The sequence below is a fragment of the Ovis aries genome, chromosome 3 (genome assembly GCF_016772045.2).
Source record: "Ovis aries strain OAR_USU_Benz2616 breed Rambouillet chromosome 3, ARS-UI_Ramb_v3.0, whole genome shotgun sequence".
NCBI classification, from domain to species: domain Eukaryota; kingdom Metazoa; phylum Chordata; class Mammalia; order Artiodactyla; family Bovidae; genus Ovis; species Ovis aries.
In genome coordinates, this window is record NC_056056.1 from 58,120,409 (window position 1) to 58,145,201 (window position 24,793).

At 49.8% G+C, this 24,793-nt stretch overlaps 1 protein-coding gene across 8 annotated transcripts in view; it reads right to left on the minus strand.

Moving 5' to 3' along the window:
* Positions 1-24,793, minus strand: part of REEP1 (receptor accessory protein 1) — a 135,399-nt gene that overhangs the window by 7,650 nt on the left and 102,956 nt on the right. For 3 of the 8 annotated variants that reach the window (XM_015094348.4, XM_015094347.4, XM_060412109.1), the window contains exons 6-8: positions 19,443-19,628; positions 10,159-10,336; positions 5,250-5,285 (exon numbers count right to left, since the gene is read on the minus strand). In XM_015094348.4, the coding sequence (XP_014949834.2) occupies positions 5,250-5,285; positions 10,159-10,336; positions 19,443-19,628 (400 nt within the window). Of the gene's footprint in view, positions 1-1,811; positions 5,286-10,158; positions 10,337-19,442; positions 19,629-24,793 lie in introns of all 8 variants that reach the window. The other 5 variants (XM_042246062.2, XM_015094349.4, XR_009599820.1 and 2 more) reach the window with 4 other exon arrangements.

Below are 24,793 nucleotides of genomic sequence, written 5' to 3' on the forward strand. Positions count from 1 at the left end.
TAGGGTTTGAATCTGTGCTTCTGCACACAAGGTTCCCTCTAAATTCAGGGCCACGGCATTCCCTCTACATATCACTCTGGGGTTCAGAAGGCAGCCCAGAGTCACCAAAAGATCCTCAGGCATGGAACAGTTCAGCCTGCTCACCCATTCTGGACTCACTGGGACTGAGCAGTGAACTCACACACTATCAGAATAACAACAACAACAACAAGTGCCATCTCAAGAATGAAGCAAAAATGCTTTGAGTTAGTTCTCCACTGCATCCTTGAGCAGGGACTAAATGGTAGAAAAGAAGGGCCACTAGGAGTGATGGATCAAGGGAAGTCCGGAGATCCAGGCAGGAATGGAAAACAAGGTTTCAACTCAGCAGAGGTGGGGAGTGAAGGAAGTCAGTGTGGGCAGCTCGGGGACCAGAAGTATCTTCTAATAGAAGACACAGAGAGAACCTCTTGAAAAGAGGAGAATCCTTCTGGTCACTGTGTTCGTGGAGAGTTTTTGCCAAGAATGTTGTTTGTAATATTCTGCTTGAGTCTTAGGACTTAGGAGATGAAACACTGTAGACAAGCTGAGCCTCTGAGCCTCCAGATGTCTACTGTGTTGTGACAGTGAATCTCTCACTCATTTTTGGCTGTGCTGGGTCTTTGCTGCACTCAGGCTGCACATGGCCTTTCTCTAGTTGCAGCGCACAGGCTTCCCATTTGGGTGGTTTCTCTCGCAGAGCATGGGCTCTCGGGCAGGCGGGCTTCAATAGTTGCAACACATGGGCTCAGTAGTTGCGGCTTCCAGACTCTAGAGAGCAGACTCAGTAGTTGTGACATACAAGCTTACCTGTCCCGTGACATGTGGGATCTACCCAGACCAGGGATCGAACCTGTGTCCTCTGCATTAGCAGGCATATCCTTAACCACTGGATCACCAGGGAGGTTGGACAATGAACTGTTTAACTGCATTTCGCTCTTTGCACTGGCTGCGAGGAAGCCCAGCATCTCAGACTGTCTATGACTTTGTGACAAGCACCTATATTTTTCTTCTCGTTCTGACTCCATCTTTCCTGCCTCCTCCCTTCCCCTCCAAGCTTCATTTTTCTTATTTGGTTTGATCTATCATCTGTATTTCCACAAGCATACTTAAATCCTTTAGGGAACAGGGAGGAGTATCAGTGAAGAAATAAACCCCACAGAACATGGGCCTATCTTTATGGGCACCCAGATGAAAATAAGGGGCTGAGCAGAAACGTGGTGCCGGACCTCCTCAGCACTCCTCTTCCTGTACATCCAAACGGAATTTGTGATCCCACAGGTCCTCACCCAAAAGGGCGCTACGGTCTACATCTTAATACTCTGATGGCTCCTGAAGACAACTTGCATGAGGGGAGCGTCTCATGCAAGGTCATGACCACAGCCACCTGCAAGCCTCAGGGGGTGGCAGCCAAGCCCTCAAGCCCACAGAGCTGACCACAGTGGCCAGGGCTGGGCGGTCTCCAGGAAGAGACAGGGGTCAATCTTATTTCCCTCAGTGGGGGAGTGAGTGTGTGGCCTTGGCTTACTTTCTGTGTTAGCAAACGTGCGTAGAGCAGCCTGGGAAGCGGCTGCACCTCTTCTCTCTGTGGGGAGTGCAAGGAGGGAAAAACTCCCAGCCCTTCAAGGCTGAGCTGATCCATCTGCAGGAGCCCCAGGCCTCCCCACAGCCCGCCCCCAGGGCAGCAAACACCCCGGGTTAGTGAACACTTCCACACAGCACACATTAGTGGGAGCCATTAATCAAAGTCAGCAAACACGTTTGAGGAGAGCATGCCCATCTGGACCACTTACATCCGAGTCCCCAACAGCCACCGAAGAGAAAGGAAAGAATATCCTGTTAAAGAAGGACCTTTGGGGATGAAACTCACACACATGTGGGAGTGTTCGTGCACACGCACACATACACACGCACTCACTCACTCACTGCCCATGCTCCAAACCTCTGACAGCTCCTGCTACTGAGGAAAGAAACTGCCCCAGGGCCCCACTCACAAAAAGATGCAGTTCTCTCTCTCTTTTAACAGGATGAAAAGGGATGATTCTGCTTTTTAAAATGTGTCCCATCTACTTGATTTTAAAAGGTGGGGGGACCCACCTCTATGACTCATTTCGAGAATTCAGTCTTCAGTTCTATATAACATCAAGGTAGGCAGAGAGAAAAGTGGGGAGAAAGGGCGGTAGGGGTGGGAGACAGAGATAATAATAGAAGCACAGAAAAAGAAGACAGATGTGCAGGAAGCAACAGGAAACAGCTGACAGGCAGGCCAGAATGGAGCAGAAAGTTCTCTTGGGACATGAGAGGCATGGATGGAAATCATCTCATCGTTTCTGGGGACCAGGAGGGCCCCTCTGGGCAGAGCATCTGTGATCCACAGCATCCGTGCCCCAGCCCCAGGTGTGAGACACACCTCCCCCTACACCATCTGCTGACGCTTCACAGCCAGCACCCTTCACGGGTCAAGATGGAAGGGTCCCCGGAGCCTCAAGTTTAATCCCTCACCCCATTTTACAGAGGAGGCGACTGAGGCCTGGAGAGTCGAGGAGCTTTCCCACCGTCACAGAGGGAAATGGTGCAGATGATTCACTAGCTGTTTCCTGGCAAGGAGACCTCAGGGAGATGGGGTAGAACTCCAGGGCCTTGGATGTTCAGAAGGCTGAGAAAGGCAGGGCTGGGGCAGAGGCTCCCAGATCATGACTCTGAGCAGGTCCACCCCAGCCTGAGGCCTCCACTGAGCCCCACCTGCGGCCCCATCCCCAACAATCCCCATCCCCACAGCTCCGAGGAAGGCCAGGCTCTACTCAGTGCTCACCACCAGCTATAATTCTATTTTAACGTCTATTCTAACGTCCTAGAAAGGCAGGCTTTGATGATGAAATCACCAGGTGTCGTGGGGGTGGCGGGGGCGGAGGACTTCCCAGAGGGCAGCATGGAGCAGGCCCACCGGGCAAGAGCAGAGCAGAAGGCTTCTCTCTTCTCCCAGGTCCCAAGATGACAGGATCCCATAGGGAAAGGCTTTCTGAGTGGCTTAAGGTATTTACAAACTCCAAATTGTAGGGTGACTAGGTCGAAATGAACATAGCTGCCTGAGGTCACTGGGATGGGTGTTTTCCACGAACTAGTGCATCCAGCAGGCTTCCCAGGTGGCGCCAGTTGTAAAGAACCCGCCAGCCAATGCAGGAGACGTAACAGATGCGGGTTTGATCCCTGGGTTGGAAAGATCTCCAGGGAAAGGGCATGGCAACTCGCTCCAGTATTCTTGCCTGGGAAATGTAATGGAGAGAGGAGCTGGTGGGCTATGGTCCGTAGGGTCACAAAAAGTTGGACACAACTGAAATGACTTAGCAGCAGCAGCGTCCAGCAGACCCGAGTATTATGTGCCAGTAGTGCTGGACACAGCTGTGTGCAGCCCCTGGGTTTCTTTCATCCTTGTTGAGCCTATGTACACTCCTCTGTTCCGGCAGGACGATGGTCCCCACAGCCTCCTGCTCAGGAATCTTTAGACCATCCATTCTCATTAGGCTCATGGCCTCTGAAACCCCCAGGTCTTCTATAGACCTTTAAAAATCCAAGAGCTGAAATGTCTAAGGCAGGGGTCCCTAACCCCTGGGATCTAATGCCTGATTATCTGAGGGGAAACTGATGTAATAATAATAGAAATAAAGTGCACAATAAATGTAACGTGCTTGAATCATCTTGAAAGCATCCACCCACAACCCCAGTCCATGGAAAAACTGTCTTCCACGAAACCAGTCCCTGGTGCCAGAAAGGTTGGGGACCACTGGTCTAAGGGACTCCCCTGGCAGTCCAGCGGTTAAGGCTCTGTATTTCCACCGCAGGGGGTCCAGGTTCAATCCCTGGTCAGGGAACTAAAATCCCCCATGCCATGTGGTGTGGCAAAAAAAAAGAAGGGCAAAAGTCTTAAAACTGAAAAAATAAAGGGAAAAGAGGATCCTTCTTAGAACACAGCTCCCTGTCTTCCTGCTCGCCACTTCTGTGGGAGGCATGAACCACGTCTTGGTGGCAACAGGGCTGGGGGCACAGGCAACCATGGCACTAGGCTTGTCTCCCTCATCGCCCAGCCCCACACCAGCCAGCAGGCCAGGGCTGGCCCCTCTTGCCTTCTGAGCCAAAGGAAACTCCTTCAAGGGGTTGTAATGGGGACTTGGGTTAGTTCAGCACCATCTCTGGTCCCTCACATGTTAAGATCAAGGAAAGAGCAGGAGCAGGTCAGAAGAAAGCCACACAGCCCAGACACCACCCTCACCCAGGGAGGGTGGCAGCAGGGGCCCTGGCCAGGCCTGGGAGAGCCCGGGTCCATCCCCCTGAGGCCTTCTGGCCATCACAGTCAGCATCATCACCATCATCACTCTTCAAAAAGCCCTTTCACAGATACTGTCATAGCAGCGCAGTGAGGTGGGGAAGCGGGAAGCTCTGCCTCTATTGGAAGGAAACCCAGGCTTATGGTGGTTAGGCCATTTGCACACAGTTGCATGGCTGGCGAGTGGCAAAGCAGGACCAGGGCTCCCTTGGCTGCACAAGGACTGAAACCCCCAGAACTGCAGGGCTCATCACTTCCGGGGACCCGGGTAAGTGCCTGCACTCCTATCACCAAGAGCACAGGGAACGATGACTCTGTGATGGTTTTAAAGTCTCTCCATATTCCTTGTTACTCCTCCCTCCAAGAGGTGGAGATGAATTCCCCTTCTCTTGAGGATGGGCTGGACTTAATGACTCACTTCCAACAAACAGAACAAGGGAGAAGTGATGATTTTGTGCTTTCCAAGACAAGGTCCTAAAAGGTGCTGTAGCTTCCCATCTGGCCTCTCTCCTGCATCACTCACCCTGGGTGAAGCCAGCTACCATGTGGTAAGGATGCTCAAGCAGCCGCCGGAGAGGCACGTGGAACGAGCTGAGGCCTCCAGCCAAGAGCCACAGGAAGGCTGTGTTCAGTCAAGCCTTCAGCCAGCTGTGGCCCTGACTGACACCCAGACCATAACTCTTGAGAGTCCCTGAGCCAGAGACACCCAATTAAGCTGCTCCCAAATTCTAGCCTGAATTCGCTGTAAGATAAGACACGCTTGCTATTTAAAGGAGTTAACATCCTCACCCCACCCCACCCCCTGACCCTGCAGCTGAAAGGGAGCCCCAAGGTCAGACACCAGCTCACAGTTAGAGCCTCCTCCCAAGGCAGGTCTCGCACGCTCCAGGGAGGCTGGCTGTGTACTCACCTTTCCGGGTCCTGCAGGTGGAGCAGCAGGTACACACTGTGGGGACGGGGCATCATCAGTGATACCCCTCACCTGGACAGGAAGCAGCCCCAGGCCAACAGGGAGGCCCCAGGGAGGTGTGGGCATCCCCATGTGTTCACTATGGGATTCCCAGAAATGTGGGTCTCTGTAGAGACACCAAGGTGGGAGAGGGGATCACCCTAGATTCTGCTTCCTCACAGGTGCTAGAAAATGCCCTTGTATGGCGCGCAGAGGCCAGTCCTTGTGACCTGCAGCCCGAGGGGAGGGAGGGGATGAAGTCCAAGCTTCCTCTGAGAAATAACTCCAACTGCCCCTTCTCTCTCTCTCTCTCCCAGTTCAGCATGGCCTGCAGAAAACCTGCTCACACTGACCTCTGAATCCCCAAAGGGCTCTCTGTCTGGCGTTTGGCCCCAGTGGCTAACTGGCTGCTGCCTTACACACTCCACTGGTCTTGGTGTATATCTGGGCCTTGTTATTGTGTGTATGTGTGTGTATGCATGCTCAGCCATGTCTGATTCTTTGTGACCCCACTGACTGTAGCCAGCCAGCTTCTTCTGTTTATGGGATTCTCCAGGCAAGGATACTGGGGCGGGTTGCCATTTCCTTCTCCAGGGGAACTTCCTAACCTAGGGATCAAACCCACATCTCCTGTATTGGCAGGGAAATTCTTTACCATTGAGCCACCTGGGAAGCCCTTGGTATACAGTAGGTGCTCACTGAATACAGGCTGTCTCCAAGTTCATGGAGGGCAAAGATCATCCTTTCAATTCCCTTTGTACCCTTCCCTGGGTTCAGTACCAGACTTGCAATTAATGATGTCTGACAAAATACCTCCCAGGCCATTTATTCTGCAGGGTGGGCCACAGAAATTGCATGGTGTTATTTCATACCAATGGGCATGTATATTTTACATAAATTATTACATAATCTCTTATTCCATTTTGTACTTTTTTCACTAGGCCTCATGGTTCCAAACTCTACCTAAATGTGCACTGAAACTGTTCCTTCCAACAGCTGCACACAACTCTCTGGGGTGTGTAGCCACTGCATCCTACCCAGCCTGTCTCCAACAGTGGCCTCCGGTCCAGGACTGGCAAATTATTAATACCTCAACTGCTCTCCTCACAACCCCGAGATGGAGGCCAAATAGGGATTCTGGTGTCTCACCTTCAAAGGCAAAGTCTGAAGCGAACTGGGTTCCTTTCCTGGTCCAAGGACAAATCCTCTGATAGGAAGGTTGTGAGACTGAATATAGGCTCAGTGGGAACAAGAATGGCGACTGCTTGGTGACGTTGGCCTCGCTGTGTTGCCATCTCTGCCCAGGCCCAGGGTCACTCAGTCAGGACAGATGCCCAGACTCGGGTCCATTTCCCAGACCAAACCATTCCTGGTGTCCGAGGCCAGGGCCGGGAAGGGCACACCAGCTGGGCCTCCTTTGGCGGACTTCCACTTAGGCACCCTGACCCTCCCCTCCGGGGCTATGACAACTCCAAAGCCTCTGACCTGGGTGCTTCTGCCCTTGACCCAGGCCCTGGGCCATCTTTCACCTGTCTTTCTTTCTGAGCTGCCTTTTATTTTAGGCCCAGAACAGCTAGGGCAAAGGCAAGTCAACGGTCCCTGTCCTTCCTGCTAGGTCAGCACCCCGCTTGCTGGCCCTGAAATCATGGGTGCCACGGCCAAGGGCGGGCAGGGAGGAGACTGCACTTTGTCGCAGCACAGCAGGCTCTGGTTCCCCAGGAACTCCACTCCCGGGGAACCAGAGAACTCCACTCGCTCAGTCTGCAGACCTGCAGCCAGAGTGCCCCCGTGCTCTCTGGGGCATCATGGAGCACAGAGCGGGCAGGGCCAGGAAGACAAATCAACCTAAGTCCGTTCCCATCAGGCGCTGGCCTGGGAAATTGGGCAAAGCCCAGGGGATGCCCCCATCGCCTTCTCTTTTATAACTGCAGTACAGCTGACTCACAATATTTACTTTCAGGTGTACAGCAGAGTGATTCAATATTTTTTATAGATCATACTCCATATAAAGATGTTATAAGTAACACAGATAAGACTACCTTGGTGGTCTAGTGGATAAGACTCTGTGCGTCCCCTGCAGGAGACACGGATGCGATCCTGGTCAGGGAACTAAGATCCCACATGCCACGCAGGGTGACCAAAAAGGAAGAGAAAAACCTCACACAATCCTAGCTGTATTCCTGGCCTGTGCACCGCATCCTTGCCACCTGCTTTATACTCAGCAGTTTGTAGCTCTTAATTCTCCTCGCCCATTTCACCCTCCCCCTCCCCTCTCCTCTGGCCACCACCAGTCTGTTCTCAGTACCTATGAGTCTGTTTCTATTTCATTATATTAATTTGTTTCATTTTTTAGGTTCCACATATAAGTAAATATATATAGTGTTTGTCTTTCTCTGACTTATTTCAATAAGCATAATACCCTCCAGGTCCATCCATGTTGCTGCAAATGGCAAAATTTCATTCCTTTTTATGACTGAGCAATGTCCATCTCCTTTTAGATCCTACCAGACCTCTCTTTTTCCCAGTTTTGAAGCTGCTGCAAATAATCCGCCAAGGGGAGGACTAAGCAGGAGACCTGGATTCTGGTCCTGTGTGGCCCTGGCACAGTATGTGACCCCTCTGAGCCCACTGCCTCTGCTTAGTTTGCCTCCATAATGACAACATAGACAGGAAGGGACTGCAGGCCCACCTTGACTCACTTCCTGGCCAAAGCAGGAACTTGGTACATGACTAACTCTGGTTTAGGCCCTTCCAATGTCAGGGATCTCACTACTTCACAAGGCAGCCCATTTCCATTTTAGACACCTTAATATTAAAGTGCTTTTCTAGGTAAGTTAGACAGCAACAACAACAGTAATAGCAGCTACTACTTAGAGTGCCAGGCATGACCCTAAGCACCTTCACATGGCTTATTTCATTTGAATCCTCATGACAACTCTGCACATGGGGCTAGTCATTCTGTGTGCTCAGATAAGGACTCTCTGGTGCAGAGAGGATAAAGTGCTTGCCCCGGTCACACAGCTGGTAAGCGGCTGCCCCCTCAGAACTCTACCCCGTTGGTTTTAGCTCTGTCCACTGAGCCTCACAGAATCGGGACCCTTTATCAAATCAAAGCGACAGCTTTCATTTGAGGCTCAGCAGCCCAGAAACTGATCAAGGATGGAGGCTCACATGCCTAGAAGCCCAGGAAGTCAGAGGCTAAAGATGCTCAAGGAAACCTGATGGCCAGTGGGTGAATGGATAGAAGGCACTGACCCGGGAGTCGGGGCCACAGGAGAATGCCACCAGCGGGAGCAAACCTGATGACAGCTACCTTCCCTGGGCCTTTGTCTCTTCATTGGTAAAATCAGAGGGTGAGACTGAGTGATCCCCAAGCTCCCTTCCTGCCTGGCCTTTAGGGATTCCATACTAAGTTCTCCTGGCTCAAGGACAAGGTTCCCCTAACCAAGGGGCATCTCACCCCCATGGCCAAGCCTCCATCTCCCCAACCCTAGTAGGGCTAAAACATCTCTCTTCCAACAGAAAAGCCACAATCTTCAATCCTAGGTAGAGGGGACATTCCCGAGAAGGGAGGAAACTGGCGGATGCCAGGCCTGGTTCTGAGCTGGTCTCCTTTTCCCGGCATGGAGCACACGCTATCATTCCCAGGGCAGCCATGAAGCTCCTCTTTCCCATCCATGTCTAAAACCCTCAGGTTGGGTGGGCCTGGAAGGACCCTGTGCTCAAGGACTCTAAGATGCCCCCTGCAGGCTGCATCTTACAGCACACGACCCAGGTCTAGGTGACCTGGACATCCCTGTTTATACATTTAAAGGCAGGCAAGCCACCTGGCACACATCACAGCCAGAGACTGCCAGAGTGGCCCCATATCCACAGCCAGGCTCAATGTCCCATCAAGCAAAAGGGATGGAGGTGGAGATTCAGAACCATGCCCTGCAGCCTGCCCCCTCCCCATCAAACCTCTGCTGGCAGCAGCAGTGCTCAGCCCTGTAACCTCCCCTAGGAACAGTCTGGGGAACCAGAAGTGCTGGCCAGCTCCCTACCCCTCCAGTCCCCGACCCCAGCCTCCACAAACCAGAAACCCCTTGATGCATCAGACGTCGGTGGGCCCCAAATGTGGCTGCACCTTGACAGCATCATGTATCAGGGTCTCATCCTCAACAAACTGAATTCCCTGGGGGTGGGCCCAGGACTCTACACATTTAATAATAAGGTCCCATGTCAATTCTGGCACAGGGACCCCTCTCTACCAGGGTAGACACGGAGGCAGAGGTGTGGTTTCATACAACCCTGGGCTCCATAGGAATTAGATCTCAGGGCTAGTGTGGCCTTGGCACGTGGTGGCCCAGGGTGAGGTTTATGGTGGGGGGAGGGGGGAGGGGACGAGACGGTAGAATGAGAGGACAGGAAACACCATGTCAAGAAAAGGGACCATGGGAGCCGTAAGCCCTGGGTGTGGGGAGGAGACACTCAGGTGCTCATGACAGGTGAGCTCTCCCGGGAGCATGTGGACAGAGAGGAAGGAAAGAGAGAAAGCTGCCTTGGCCAAGGACAGCTGGCCCAGTCACCTCTAGGCTTGGTCTATGTACCACTATTCAACCACCTTCAACACCCTCCCAACCCAGATAATCAGATGGGGGAGGCAGGACCCTTGGTGTAGGTGACCTAACTCTGCCCCCATCAGAGTTCCCAAGGCCAGCTTCCCATCCTGGCCTGAGTGGTACTCAGTCCCTTGGCTGATGTGAATAGTCTGATGGGCATCTGTGTGAGTGGTGAGTCCTTGGGGAAAGGGTCCTAGGGTGGCCTGGGCCTCTCACTAGGAAAGCAAGGCCTAAGAGGTGGGAAAGAAGGGAAGTGAAATGACACCTACCTGAGCTGCCAGCGCTCTCAGAAGCACTCCTGGACATCTTAGGCTGGCCGTGCTTGCTGCTGGCCCGCCCAGGGCCCGGTGGAGGGGGGCCCGAAGGAGCAGGGGTGCCATCTCCCCTGATGGTGGAGAGATCCTGCATGCTGAAGCTCCGGAGTCGCTCCGATAAGGCACCTTGTCCCTGGACGCAACACAGGAGGGACACCCATCAGAGGCCTGCCCCACAGGCCAGGGGCAGCCGTGGGGGACACACATAGGAGGGACACCCATCAGAGGCCTGCCCCACAGGCCAGGAGTAGCCGTGGGGGACACACACAGGAGGGACACCCATCAGAGGCCTGCCCCACAGGCCAGGAGTAGCCGTGGGGGACACACACAGGAGGGACACCCATCAGAGGCCTGCCCCACGGGCCAGGGGCAGCTGTAGGGGACTCTGACAGTCAGCACAGTAGAGACCAAGCCCCTGGAAGGACTCTGCACAGGGCAGCTGCCCTGCGTACTTGTGGGAAACACAGAGGGGGACCAGGCCCAGAATGTTCCAGGGCCTCTTATAGGTTCAGCCTTGTTTCTCTGCCTCCCGACTCTCCTCTCCTTCAGATGTCCCCACAATAAAGCAGGGCCTCAGCCAGATCCAGGGTGGAGGAAACGACCGTTGCCTTCAGTCCCTAACTCTCCAGGGCTTGTCTGTGGCTTCTCCAGCCTTACATAGATAAAAATTCTTATATAGCTACTTTTTTCTCAATCCTCAGGACATAGGAATCTGGCCAGAAGATCAGAACTTAATAATCTAATAATCTTAATAATGTGCTCAGTCCTTAGTCTTTTCAAAGGAAATCAAATGTAGACAATATTTTTTAAATGTATGACAACAGCAATTTCTTTTATCTACTCATGTGACCATCCATGAGTCACACTGACTGCCACTGGTGTATCTGAGCTTCATAAAATAGCCAAAGGTAATGAATCAGGAAGGAAAAAGATGACATTAAAAAATAATAACATACATGCAATAAAACCCTGCTGACTGTAACCGTTTCTGTCTTGCTTGCTCAAGTCGCTTCAGTTGTATCTGACTCTTTGCAACACTGTGGACCATAGCCTGCCAGGCTCCTCTGTCCATGGGATTCTCCAGGCAAGAATACTGGAGTGGGTTGCCATGCCCTCCTCCAGGGGTCTCCCCAACCCAGGGATCGAGCCTGCCTCTCCTGCGTCTTCTGCATCACAGGTGGATTCTTTACCACTTAGCCACTGAGGAAGCCCTTTACTGTCCTGAGGGAGCCACAGACATCATCTCAGGCAGAAACTGTTCTTTTGTTTAGGAAAGCAAAATCGATCCATTATACTTAGGAAAGGGAAGGGCCTTGTTGTCTGGATGAGAGAATCTGTCATTGTGAAAAGGATCATAAGGCAGGCACAGGGACGATGGCGTTGTCTTGGGTGCACCTTGGGGGCTGGAGGACAGACTCCTGTTTACAGAAAAGGAAACCTGCAGTGGGGGGCTGGTAGGAGACTGGGGTTACTGAGGATTGGGTTGTGACCTGGAATAAGACGTGACAGGCAGACTTCCCTGGTGGTTCAGTGATTAAGAATCTGCCTTGTAATGCAGGGGATGTGGGTTCCATCTCTGGTGGGGGAATTAAGATTCTATACATGACGGGGCAACTAAGCCCCCACAACAGCAACTAGTCTGTGCACAAGAACTAGAGAGTCCATGTGCCACAAAGAAAGATCCTGTGTGATGCAATGTCTCCTGGAAACTAACAACACAAAGAAAACTAAGTAATCAAATACACAGTTAGAATATGAAATCCAAGCAAAGGGTATCCAAAGGGAAAAAGGTGGGCTTTCCACGTAGCTCTAGTGGTAAAGAACCCACCTGCCAATGCAAGAGACATAAGACATATGGGTTTGATCTGGGTTGGGAAGATCCCCTGGAGGAGGGCATGGCAACCCACTGGAGTATCTTTGCTTGGAGAATCCCATGGACAAAGGAGTCTGGTGGGCTATGGTCTATAGGTTTGCAAAGAGTCGGACTTGACTGAAACAACTTAGCACGCGTGCACGTATGAAAAAGGCAGAGATTGTCCTGGTTGCCTCAGATATTGCCCTGGGATGATGGTGGGCAAGGGGTTTGAGGCTTAACCTACCAGATATGACAGCTGGGTAGTATTTGCCAAGAAAATGAGGCCTGGACTGGCTGCCCAATATAAACCCATCCAAATCCATCAGTCAATGACCCATGATATTTCTACTCAGAAACATTCATGATGACATATAGACTTGGAAGAAATGAGACTAAAGAACAAAAACTGATCCTGAAAAGAGGGAGGAAATATTCTGATAATTATAATGGAGTATTCTGAAGGAGATCAGCCCTGGGATTTCCTTGGAAGGAATGATGCTGAAGCTGAAACTCCAGTACTTTGGCCACCTCATGCGAAGAGTTAACTCATTGGAAAAGACTCTGATGCTGGGAGGGATTGGAGGCAGGAGGAGAAAGGGACAACAGAGGATGAGATGGCTGGATGGCATCACGGACTCGATGGACATGAGTCTGAGTGAACTCCGGGAGTTGGTGATGGACAGGGAGGCCTGGCGTGCTGCGATGCATGGGGTCGCAAAGAGTCAGACACGACTGAGCGACTGAACTGACCTGAACTGAATTCAATATTAGGTTAACATTCAGGAAAACTACTTATAAATTTGCTCTTTCATTCATTCTTCCATTTATTCCTTTATCTATTTCACAAAAATTTATCAAGGATTGGCTATGGGCAGGACACTGTACTGGGTGTTACTAGGAAGTACCAAAAATATAGCTCGGTTTCTGACAAAATGTAAAAAGACAAATGGACAAATAACCATTCAGAAGTGCCATACCAGAAGCTACAGAAAATGAAGATTAAGAATCACACAGAAGCAGAGAGTGGACATATGAACACAGCGGGGGAAGGGGAGGGTGGGACAAATTGGGAGATTAGGATTGCCGTATATACACTACCATGTGTATATTCCCTGGGAACTCAGATGGTAAAGAATCTGCCCGCAATGCAGGAGACCCAGGTTTGAACCCTGGGTCGGGAGGATCCCCTGGAAAAGGGAATGGCTACCCACTCCAGTAGTCTTGCCTGGAGCATCCCATGGATAGAGGAACCTGGTGGGCTACAGTCCATGGGGCCCCCCAAAATTGGATGCGACTATGCAACTGACACTACATGTGTAAAGTAGATAGCTAGTGGGGACCTGCTGTATGGCAGAGGGAGCTCAGTTTGGAGCTCTGTGACAACCTAGAGGGGTGGGATGGGGGTCGAGTGGAAAGGAGGTGCAAGAAGGAAGGCATATATGTATTTATGTGGCTGATTCACTTCGTTGTACAGCAGAAACATAACATTGTAGAACAATTATACTCCAGTAATAAATAAACAAACCACAGCTCTAGAGTCAGACCTGGATTCAGTCCTATCACTTACAGCTGGGTGTCCTCAACCTGTCATCTGTAGAACAGCATCCATGTGGCAGGAGGGTGGGGAGGAATAAATGGGATGATGGCATAAACTCTCCATGACAGAGCCCAATGTGTAGTAAGTGGTCCCCAAATGTCAACTATGATGATGGTAACATATTACTCTAGCTACCTGAGACATACAAATTGCTGCTGAAATAAAAAACAGAAAGATCAAGGACTTCCCTGGTGGTACAGTGGTTAAGATTCTATGCTTCTGATACAGGGAGTGTGGGTTCGAATCCTGGTTGGGGAACTAAAATCCCACATGCCACACAGTGTGGCCAAAAACAAATTAACAAATAAAATATAAATTTAAAAAAATGAGAAAACTCCAAATGCATTTGATCACAGTGAGACAGACTGTTAACTGACCATCCAAAAGTCATCCCCAATCCCATTCTCAAAATGGTGAGAAAAAACAGATTTTGCAAACTCCCTCCTATCTACTCTGCATGGCCATGTGATGCAGTTCTGGACTGGGAGGTAAGGGGAAACCTGCTAAGGGATTTCTGGGAGAGATATTTTCTCTGTCTGACATGCAGAAGGAGAAAGGCCTGACCCTGCTTCCTGCTTCCTGCCTTTGAGTGTGGGAACTGCTACCTTGTGACAAAAAGACTCACCAAAACATTCACCCGGAGCCTTGGCATCACTAAGACACTGAGATACTGACAGCATCTGCTTACTCCTAGACTTCTTGTGAACGGTGTTCATCAGCTATAAGACATATCTTTTTTCACCTCTGAAATTAGGGTGAGTCATATGATTGCTTGCCTTATTCTTATTGTCACTGCTTACACATGAATGCACTCAGTTGTTATTCCTGAAGGCAGGATCAGACAAAGGAAACTCGAGACTGTTCTCTGTTACCAAACCAAGACCTACTGGAGGAAGGATTATGAGCCCAGGTTATTTAAAACACAGTCCATTGACACCTTCTAGTAAGATGCAGAAAGTGGCAGGATGGGAAACAGCAACATGGTTGAAAATCTCAGAGACAAAATATCTGCATCACTAGCACTTGGGAGAGCACAAAAAGTGATGTGGCTTCATCATATATGGATACTGATAAGTGATTCAAAGGAATCCTAGAAAGACTTCAACCAATTTATTGGGTGTATAGCATCCCTTTACTGCATGTATGCAAGTGACACACAGGAAAAATCTAAAGACTCCAAGAGAGTCACTTTAATAAGTAGAAGTAGAGGAGTTCTTTGGTGTGTGTATGTGTCAGTTGCTCAGTCGTGTCCAACTCTTTGCAACCCTATGTGCCGGGAGCCAGCGTGAGGAATTCCACCCGTGACAAGGTCATGCGGGAAGAGCTCTGATGGCAAGGCTAATCAGACCTCAGGTTTTCCCGCTGGAATTTCCTGAGCATCCACCCCACCCCCCCAGAAAAAAATAAGTGTCTGCCTGCTTTTCCACTCTTCTGATATTCTCTGGAAAAAGTCAAATCAGGGCTTTAGCCTTCTGCATTTGAAAGGGATGTTTCAGTTAAACCCCCTCTGATAGCTCTCTAGCTTGCCTAACAGGTTCCCCAGACCTCTTACAGCTTGTGAATTGCTTACAACCCCCCAACCACGAGAGGCACAAAGCTTAAAAGCATCTTAAAGATACAGAGCCTTTTCTAAAGAGTTAAAAATCATATTGGTGACGGGTTTTCACTGTTGACTCAATGATTGCCGCCAGACCTCCATATTCTTTATCTTTTAGGCACCTGGGAGGATGTTAATCAATGTAAACGGGATATGGAAAAAAGATATATAGTAGTTTTGATGTTAGCAACACTAGACTTTTGAGTTAATTACTTTTCTCTTTGTTATATATCACTGCACTCTTCTTGTGTCCTTGCTAAGTAAGAATGTAACTTTATTTAGTGCTTTCTGAGAATGCACCAGACTTTGGGAAGATCAACACAAATAAGTCTTCTAGTTAACAAACCCTTATCAGAAAAAAGGCTGTAAAATGTTAATTGGCCCTTGTTGGCCAGAAAATGATGTAAATCACCTAAGACTTTGTATACAATTAGGTATGCAGAGAGAAAAGCCTGGTTTTGATAAGAGTCTGGACTGCTAACACTGCATAATTTTGTATTACCCATTGATCTCTATTTACAATCACAAAAAGGTATAAAAGGCCTTCTGAACAATAGGGGTCAGAGCCAGTCACTGGACTGGTTTCCCCCGTGTCTCTCTCTTTTTCCTCTTTACTTTAACTTCAGGCTGAATTCCCATCTGGGGTGTGGAGGCTCACCAAGTCTACTTACTTGCCCTGGCTGTTAAGACCCCTGCGAAAGGGAGCCTAAGGCGAGGCACCCTTAGATATTCAAGCAAGCGCCGGTGGCCCAACATAGATGGTGCAAATTCCTTGTCTGGAATTTTATTGGCCTTCCACATAATCCAAGTTATTCAGCCCTCTTTCTCCACTTAATTTTCCTACTACACACTTGTTTCTCAATCTAATCTTATATCAATAAATAAACAAGTCTTTCCTCGCTAACGCCGTCCACGCTTCAAATTCCCTGGATCCACTGGGGCTGGACCCTGGCACCCATGGACTGTGGCCCGCCAGGGATTCTCTAAGCAAGAATACTAGAGTGGGTTGCCATTCCCTTCCCCAGGGATCTTCCCGACCCAGGGATCAAACCCGGGTCTCCTGCATTGTGGGCAGATTCTTTACCGAATGAGCCACCTGGGAAGCCCCAGTTATACCATGTTAATGGCCAAATAATTAGATTTGTGAAAGTGCCTGCTGAAAGGTTACAGGGTTTCTTTTACTTATTGATTTTTAAAATATTTATTTATTTATTATTTTTGGCTGCGTCAGGTCTTAGTTACAGCTCGTGAACTTCTCTCTAGTTGTGGGACAGGGACTTAGTTACCCCGTGGCACACGTGATCTTAGTTCCCCCACCAAGAACTGAACTCGAGTTCTCTGCCTTGGAAGGCGGTCTCTTAACCACTGGACGACTTAACGGTAAGTCCCATTACAGGATTTCTTTTAAAACAACTGTGTCAGGGTTCCCCAGTGGTTCAGTGGTTAAGAATCCACCTTGCAATGCAAGGGACACTGGTTCGATCCCTGGTCCAGGAAGATCCCACATGCCTCAGAGAAGCTAAGACTCTGTGCCACAGCTTTGAACCCCATGCACTGCAATGACCAAAGTCTGTGTGCCTAGAGCCCATGCTCGGCAATACGGAGCCCACACACAACAAATGAAGAGTAGCTATAGTGAAGAGTAGCCCCCACCCACCACAATTACAGAAAGCCCAAGGACAGCAATGAAGACCCACTGCAGCCAAAGAATGAAATAAAATGAATCTTAAATAAATAAATAAATAAATAACAGTTCCAGAGGAGGGTGGGAGCAGAGGAGTAAGACTGACTTTTCACCTGATGCCCTCTTTTGTACTTTTAGAATTGTGTACAATGAACATGTATCGCCTTTAGCACAATAAATCATTACAGTTGCATTTCCAGTAACACCCACAGCACTCTTCCATGACCACCCTGCGGACTCCAATCTGCAAATATGAGGCTTTCATGATGCTGACAAATGCCATCTAGACCTAAAAAATAACATGGGATTGTTTAAAACAAGTGGGAAAAGAGAAGGAGAAGCGGTTTCTCCAGAAACTGCCGTGTACTCACTCTCCAGCCTTGAAAGCCTGGGCTCAACTCTGCCTGGGGGACCCCAACCCATCCACTTGGTCCTGCTCAGCCTTGCAACCTCACTGGGAAGTTAAAGGGTTGAGTAAGATTCCCTTCTGGAATTCCCAACTGGAAAATTTTAACTTCGAGAATGTATGGCCTTCTCCTCTACAGTTGATTATGTGGCTCAGATCGCAACTCTAAGACTTTTCAGAGTAATTTGAAAATCTCTAGAATAAATGTTGGGCCTCCCAAGGTAATTCTGAGGAAAGGTAAATAAAATTCTGGTGTGTGTGTCTTTAAATTCTTGTATCGATTTCCTTCCCAGCCAACACCAGGTTTAGAATATGAACCACAGAAAAAGCTGGGAAGTCTGGAGCCCTTTCATGAGCCAAGGTCGGCTACTTCAGGCACATTGTGAGCACTTGTCCTGAACGCTGCAGGTCTGCACTGCCTTCAGCATCTCGCCCCTGGAAGAACCTCCCCGCGGCCCAGTATCACAGGACCAGAAAGGGAGACACAGTCGGCCTTCCATGAAGACGAATCTCCTATTTGCATTCTGTCCTACTTTGAGCTCTTTATTTCCCCCGTATTATAAGCATGGTCTACCCAGTCTTGTTGCAGCTGCTAGTTTATAGGCTGTTTGAACAGACTCAATCTTGCTTTTTTTCCTGGCACATTGATACCACATGGCCCAGTGGCTCTCTCAACTCTTTAAAATACCAGAAATCCCATAGAAGTATCTTTGGGGCAAGGAAGGGAAGCTTATTACTGATTAATTTTTTTTTTCCTGGCTAAAACCCAGAAAACTGATCTTTAAGAGGTAAACCATGTCACTGAATTTTCTATTAATCTGAGATCTTCATTTTTGTGTGTGTGTTCCAATTTTATTGATGTATTTTTTCATTTGTATTTTAAAATTTTACTTTATTTGACTGTGTCTGGTCTCATTTGCGGCACGTGGGATCTTCCTTGCATCATTCTGGATCTTCCACGGCAGTGCTCGAACTCTAGTTGTGGAGCATGGGCTTAGCTGCCCTGTGGCCTGTGGGATCTTAGTTATCCAATCGGGGATCGAACCCAAGTCCCCTGCATTGCTAGGTGGATTCTTAACCACTGAACCACCAAGGAAGTCCCTCCATTTGTACTTCATTACTATATTTTTCTAATTTTATAGATGCATTCAAGATATAAACCTTAGGGGCTTACAAGTACTTTCACATACGTATTTAAACTTAACATGTATTATAAATTTTTTTTTAATTTTAAAAGATGTTTTAATAATTATTTTTTATTGGAGTATAAATGATTTACAGTGTTGGGGATCTGAGATCTTTAATTCCTAATTCTTCTCCTAATTTGTAAGAAATAAGAAATCCATGTAGCAAACACACCAAATTCTCTTTGTGTTAATGCTTTTCTTAATCGGGAGAGCAAGTGTGTTCCTGGGGAAACCCATCAGACCTCTACTAATGTGACACTCGAAGTAAAAAATTTACCACTAATAGAATACCTCCCATTAGGGTCCACAGAGCCCCGATTCAACACAGTCACTAAGTTTGGCTGCAAGCCCTTGAGGAGGTCCTCTTTTCCAAAGGGACACAGTGGGGAAGGGACACCAGGAATCTCACTGGGGGCTCCAGCAGGGCATAAAGTTTAGCACACCTCACCTCACATCATATCTCAGGCCTGTGACTGATGACAATGAGAATAAAGTCAGAAGGCTTCAGTGAGTCAGTCAGTTGATAACAAAGCCATCAGCAGTAACCACAATTCCCACCGGCGATTTAAAGAGCGTGAGTGCTTCCTTCCAGATTCCCACGGGGTACCCACCTCACTGGCAGTTAGCCTCTACAGATACACATGCTCCACACCAAGCCCGAGCAGGCTCCTTCTCAGCATGCTTGATGAAGGCAGGGGCCTCCATTTCTGCCACAGAAGTGGGTTAACAAACAAGAGAAAGAATCCTTCCCACCATTGCATCAACAGTAGCATCAATCATCAAACCCAATTCACCCTCCAGGCATGAAACAAACAAACAAAAACAAATAAGTTAATTGCATGTTAGATGCCACCACATTAACACAATAAGAGGCTCTGGGAGGAGGCTGACCCCAGCTCTGGGATTAACGCACATGTACACACACAGGTGTCGGCAGGAGAGACACCGGGCTTGGATCCAGACCATGGGCTGGTAGGCAGAGGTGGCTACTGGCCTCTCTCCTCGACTGGATCAGTTTGAAGTTAGTCACACCTCTCAACGGGGTTACCTGCCCTTCTCTGAGGTCCAAAGAGGAGATAAAAGGAAAAAGTCGAACCACCTGATAAAGGGGAAAAGAAAAAAAAGCCATGGGCACCAAGCCTATGAAATGGGTTGAAGGGCACCATTCTGCTGCCCTGGCCTCCGACTCTCACCCATTCACTCATATTACTTCATTCACCACCAATGCTGATACTGTTCCTGAAGCTCTGAGGGAAGCCCAGCGGAGGACAACAGATGGATATGAATCATGACACAGTTCCTGCTTCCACTATTCTTGCCTGGAAAATCCCATGGACAGAGGAGCCCGGCAAGCTACAGTCCATGGGGTCACAAAGAGTCAGACACAATTGAGCAACTAACACTTTCCTGCTTCTAAGGGCCTCACAGTCCGGCCAGGCATCAAGGCACCAACGCAAACAAGACAGCAAAGGGCAGACGGCAAAACACGTGACAGACGGTCAAGGCCCAGAGAGAAAGAGGGCAGTGTTGGCAGGGACCCCAGAGAGGCTTCATCCAAGAGTTCAGATTGGAGTTAGAGATGAGGGCTGCACCATCAGAAAGGGAGAGGAGGGATTTTGCGGCTGGAGAGTTGTCGAAGCCAAGGCGTCAGAGAGGAAAACCTGGATTTGGGAAACTGAGATTGAACCCATCAGAGAAGGGGCCAAGGTGCCTGGTGAGCAGCAGGAGGTAAGTCTGGAAAAACTGTACTTTGTCTAAACCTGGACTTCGATGAGAGTGCCACTGACGGTTTCTGAGTGGTGACCCAAGTGAATAAAGCGGGGTTTTAGAGTCACTTCCATGGTGGCTCAGATGGTAAAGAATCTGCCTGCAATGCAGGAGACACGAGTTTGATCCCTGGGTTGGAAAGATTCCCTGGAGAAGGGAATGGCAACCCACTCCAGTATTCTTGCCTGGAGAATCCCCATGGACAGAGGAGCCTGGTAGGCTACAGTCCAAGGGGTCACAAAGAGTCAGACATGGCTGAGTGACTAACACTTAAGAGTCATGAGAACATTCCAGATATACTGTGTGGCCCACACGGAGAATGGCCCCTGGTGTGTGCTCTGCCTTTCTTTCTCAAGTTGGAGCCAGGCACATGGATGTCTGCAGGGAAGACTGAAGTGCGGGACTTCCCTGGTGGTCCAATGGTTAAGACTCCAAGCTTCTACAGCTGGGGCTGCAGGTTCCCTCCCTGTTCTGGTAGCTAAGACCCCACATACCTCATGGCCAAAAAACCGAACATAAAACAGAAACATTTTATAACAAATTGTACAGAAATATTGTAACAAACTCAATAAAAACTTTAAAAAATGGTCCACATTAGGAAAAAAAAAAAAGGACTAGAAGTGCCCTTAATGGGAGATGAAGTGCAAAAATGAACGTTAGCTGGTGAGGGAAGGCTGGTTTGGAGCACTGGCTGGATCTGAGGTGTCCACAGTAGCTGCTGAGGAGGTGAGGAGCGGGATGGGAAATGAGGACATTATGCAGGATAACGACAGTGAGCAGAGCCCCTGTAAACCAGAGCTGGGCCTGGCCCTCTGAGCCAGGCTGTCACTCAGGTGATGATGGGCTTTCAGGGTCACCAGGAAGGACTCCAGCTGTCCCAGCCCTCACATGCAGAAGGCCACCATTGAGACCCAGCCAGAAGCCCTATCTGGTCCTTGGAGAGACCAGACCCTGAGGGAGCTTTGTGTGAGGCAGATCCCTGTTCCAGGATTTAATTTATTTTTTCTTTCTTTTTATTGAAGTATAGTTTATTTGCAATGTTATATTAGGACACTGTGGTGCTGGAGAAGACTCTTGAAGTCCCTTGGACAGCAATGAGATCAAACCAGTCCACCCTAAAGGAAATCAATCCTGAATATTCATTGGAAGGACTGATGCTGAAGCTCTAATATATTGGCCACCTGATGGGAAGAGCTGACTCATTGGAAAAGACTCTGATGCTGGGGAAGACTGAGGGAAGGAGGAGAAAGGGGCAACAGAGGATTAAATGGTTGAATGGCATCATTGACTCAACGAACATGAGTTTGAGCAAACTCTGGGAGATAGTGAAGTACAGGGAAAGCCTGGTGTGCTGCAGTCCATGAGGTCACAGACTTGAATACGACTTAAGTGAATGAAAAACCAATTAGGAACCAGTGATAAAGCTTTAGAGAATCCATCTTTAGTATCTTAAGAAAGTTAATTAATCATTCATCTTTGGCCGAGCTGGGTCCTCACTGCTGCACTCGGGCTTTCTCTAGCCGTGGCTAGCCAGGGCTGCTCCCGACTTGAGGTACTCAGGCTTCTTATTGTGGTGGCTTCCCTTGTAGCACGCAGGCTCTATGCACATGATCTTCAGTAGTGGCAGCACGCAGGCCCTGCTGCCTTGTGGTATGTGGGATCCTCCTGCACCAAGGATTTGAACCCATGTCCCCTGCATTGGTTGGTGAACTCTTAACCACTGGACCCCCAGAAAAGTCCCTATCTTTAGTATCTTAAGGTAACTTGTGACCCACTGCCCAGCATTTAAGTGTGGCCCAAGCCTTGCCCGAAGAGCAGACAGACAACCTTAAAAGTACCCAGGGTTGGTTCCATAATTCTCAGCGGCAGACTGGCATCTCTCAGGCCCTCACCGCTGGGTCCTCCTGGCCAGGGGGTGAGGTCCAAGCACAACATGGTTAAGGAAGCATTGGTCTGGTGTGTGTGGAGGGGAGGGGGCTGTGGGGGTGTCTGGAGTGACGCAGGAACAAGCAACGGGCAACTAGAGTCTCACTCTCAGGCTAGCTAGGCCCCTAACAGCTGTGTGGCCTTGGCAGCTGCTTGGCACTAGGGTCTCTGTGTCCTCCCCTGTGCAGTGAGGGGCTACGGACGGCAGCATCTAAGGCTCCTGTTCTAGTCACTCACAGGGTGACATTCTTCTTTCTCTCTCTCTCTCGGTGGGGGGGTGGGGGGGGGGGGGGGTGGGCAGGGGCTCATGTGTTATACAGAAGCGGCTGCCCAGGCACTCCCCACCTCGAGGCTGAACAGGTGGCAGAAGTCGAGCCCAGAGTTAAGAGGGACCTGAGGCCCCCGGAGGGGGCTGGTCTTTCGCAGGGCCACACAGCACAGGCAAGGTGGATGGAGCACAGGCAATGCCCAGCTGTGCTCATGCTACCACACCCAGAGGAAAGACGGGATTGTAAGCCACGTTGTGAGGCCCGTGTTGGACTTGTTTCTTTCATTTGGTTCATCAGTGAGTGAGGATCATGATCAACCTCAGGGTGTAAGCGGACACAGGAGTGACCAACAGGCAGCCTCCACATGCGCTCTGCATCTAAGAAGTCTCTGCGGACATCACTTCACAGCTATTTTGCAGCAGAAACCGTCGTCACGCCCATTTCGCAACTGAGGAGACTGAGGCTCACAGAGATGCAACAGCAAACGGAGGAACTGAGGTTTGTTGGGGTTTCTTTGCCTCACAGCATGTGGGATATTAGTCCCCTGGCCAGGGATCGAACCCACACTCCCTGTATCAGAAAGAAGCAAGAAATCCTAACCACTGGACCGCAAGCAAAGTCTTGGAGCTGGGATTTCCAACCTGGGCCTGCTTATTTTCAAAGCCCACACTTGATACTAAGCATTGCTCTTCTGGCTGTGACAGCTAAAAATAGGTACAGCCGTCCTCCGTTCCTTCACTATTTACTGCATAACTAGTAGGGATGCAGACAAGACACAGCTATAAACGACGGCAAGAGGGCCGCTGGGGGACCACGAGGTGAGAGACTGGTTTCGCCAGGAATCTGAGGAGGATGTGGCTCTCGATTTTGAAGGGTGGACAGGATCTCAAACAGTTGGGAACAGAGGCAGATGAAGAATCGGCATCAGAAGAGGCAGGAAAGAGAAAACTCTAGAAACAGCATGTTAGTCAGTCAGCCATGTCCGACTCTTTGCAACTGCATGAACTGTAGCCCGCCAGACTCCTCTGTCCATGGAATTCTCCAGGCGAGAACACTGGAACGGGTAGCCATTCCCTTCTCCAGGGGATCTTCCCAACCCAGGGATCAAACCTAGATCTCCCGCCTTGTAGGCAGGTTCTTCACCATTTGAGCCACCAGGCAACAACGTATGGAGTTGCTATTGCTAGCCCAGCGCAGGAAGTGGCGCTGTCAATACAAGAGCCAGGAACAACTAGACAGGAAGGCGGGGATCAGTACAGGAACGCACAGGCCTCAAACAGGGAGAGTGGCAGTAACACTTGAGTGGCTACTGCAGTAGTCCAAGCCAGAAGGGAGGGTGATGGGAAGAGGGCAAGGAAGGGAGGAAGGGAGGAAGGAAGGGATGTCAGATGGGCAGGTCTTGAAAGGAAGAGCACCAAAGATGACTAAGATTTAGAGCTTGGGGACCAGAGAGGATGGTGGTTTCATTATCATCTGAAAGTTGGGACACAGCAGGAGGGGTGGATTTGGAGTTAGGTACCTGGCACTAATGGTACCAGGAATGAGAGAGAGGTTCAGAGAACCGGTAATCCTGGACTTGAGGCCTGGGGAGGAGCTGATTTGGGGGCCAGGAGCATCAGGTGACAGCTGAAGGCGAAGGAAAGGATGAGGCAGCCCTGGGGGTTAAAGGAGCAAGCTGGGGTCCTGGAGAATCCCAACACAAGGGAGTTAGGGGATGGGGCAGGGAGACACATATGGCCGCTGATCATGATTGCAGGCAAGTTGCCTGAGCTTTGGCTGGCAAGTCAGCAAGTGCGAGAGCAGGCCTGGACCAGGGGCGAAGGTGAAGAAACAAAAGCTCCGTCATGGGCAGGGCTGCAAGTTGAGTCTCTACATCCCTGTTTTCCTGGTGAACCTTATATACAAAGGCCTCAAAGGGCTGAGCGGGCGAGGGAGATAGTAGAGACAAGCGTCGAGGAGGAGGAGGCGACCATCCTCCTCCACGGAGGCTGTGGTACCATCGCCACAGCCACTCATGGTGATCCTAAAAGTGGTTTCTCACACCTCCTAGGTTCAACCATGCTCAGAGTGGTCCTCAGAGGCCAGGCAGGCACATGGCATCTCTTCTTCCACTGCGACCCTTGGTGCATCCAGCAACATCATCCCCACAGGCCAACTTGGAACCGAGGTGGGGCAAGCAGCATCAGATCAGTAACTCTTCCTGAGTGCCGGCCCTTCCACCGACTTGTGAGGCTGAGTCTCTTGCTTGTTTTGATCCACCAGGAGTGGATTCCAAATAGAAGTCCGGAGAGAAAGGGCATTG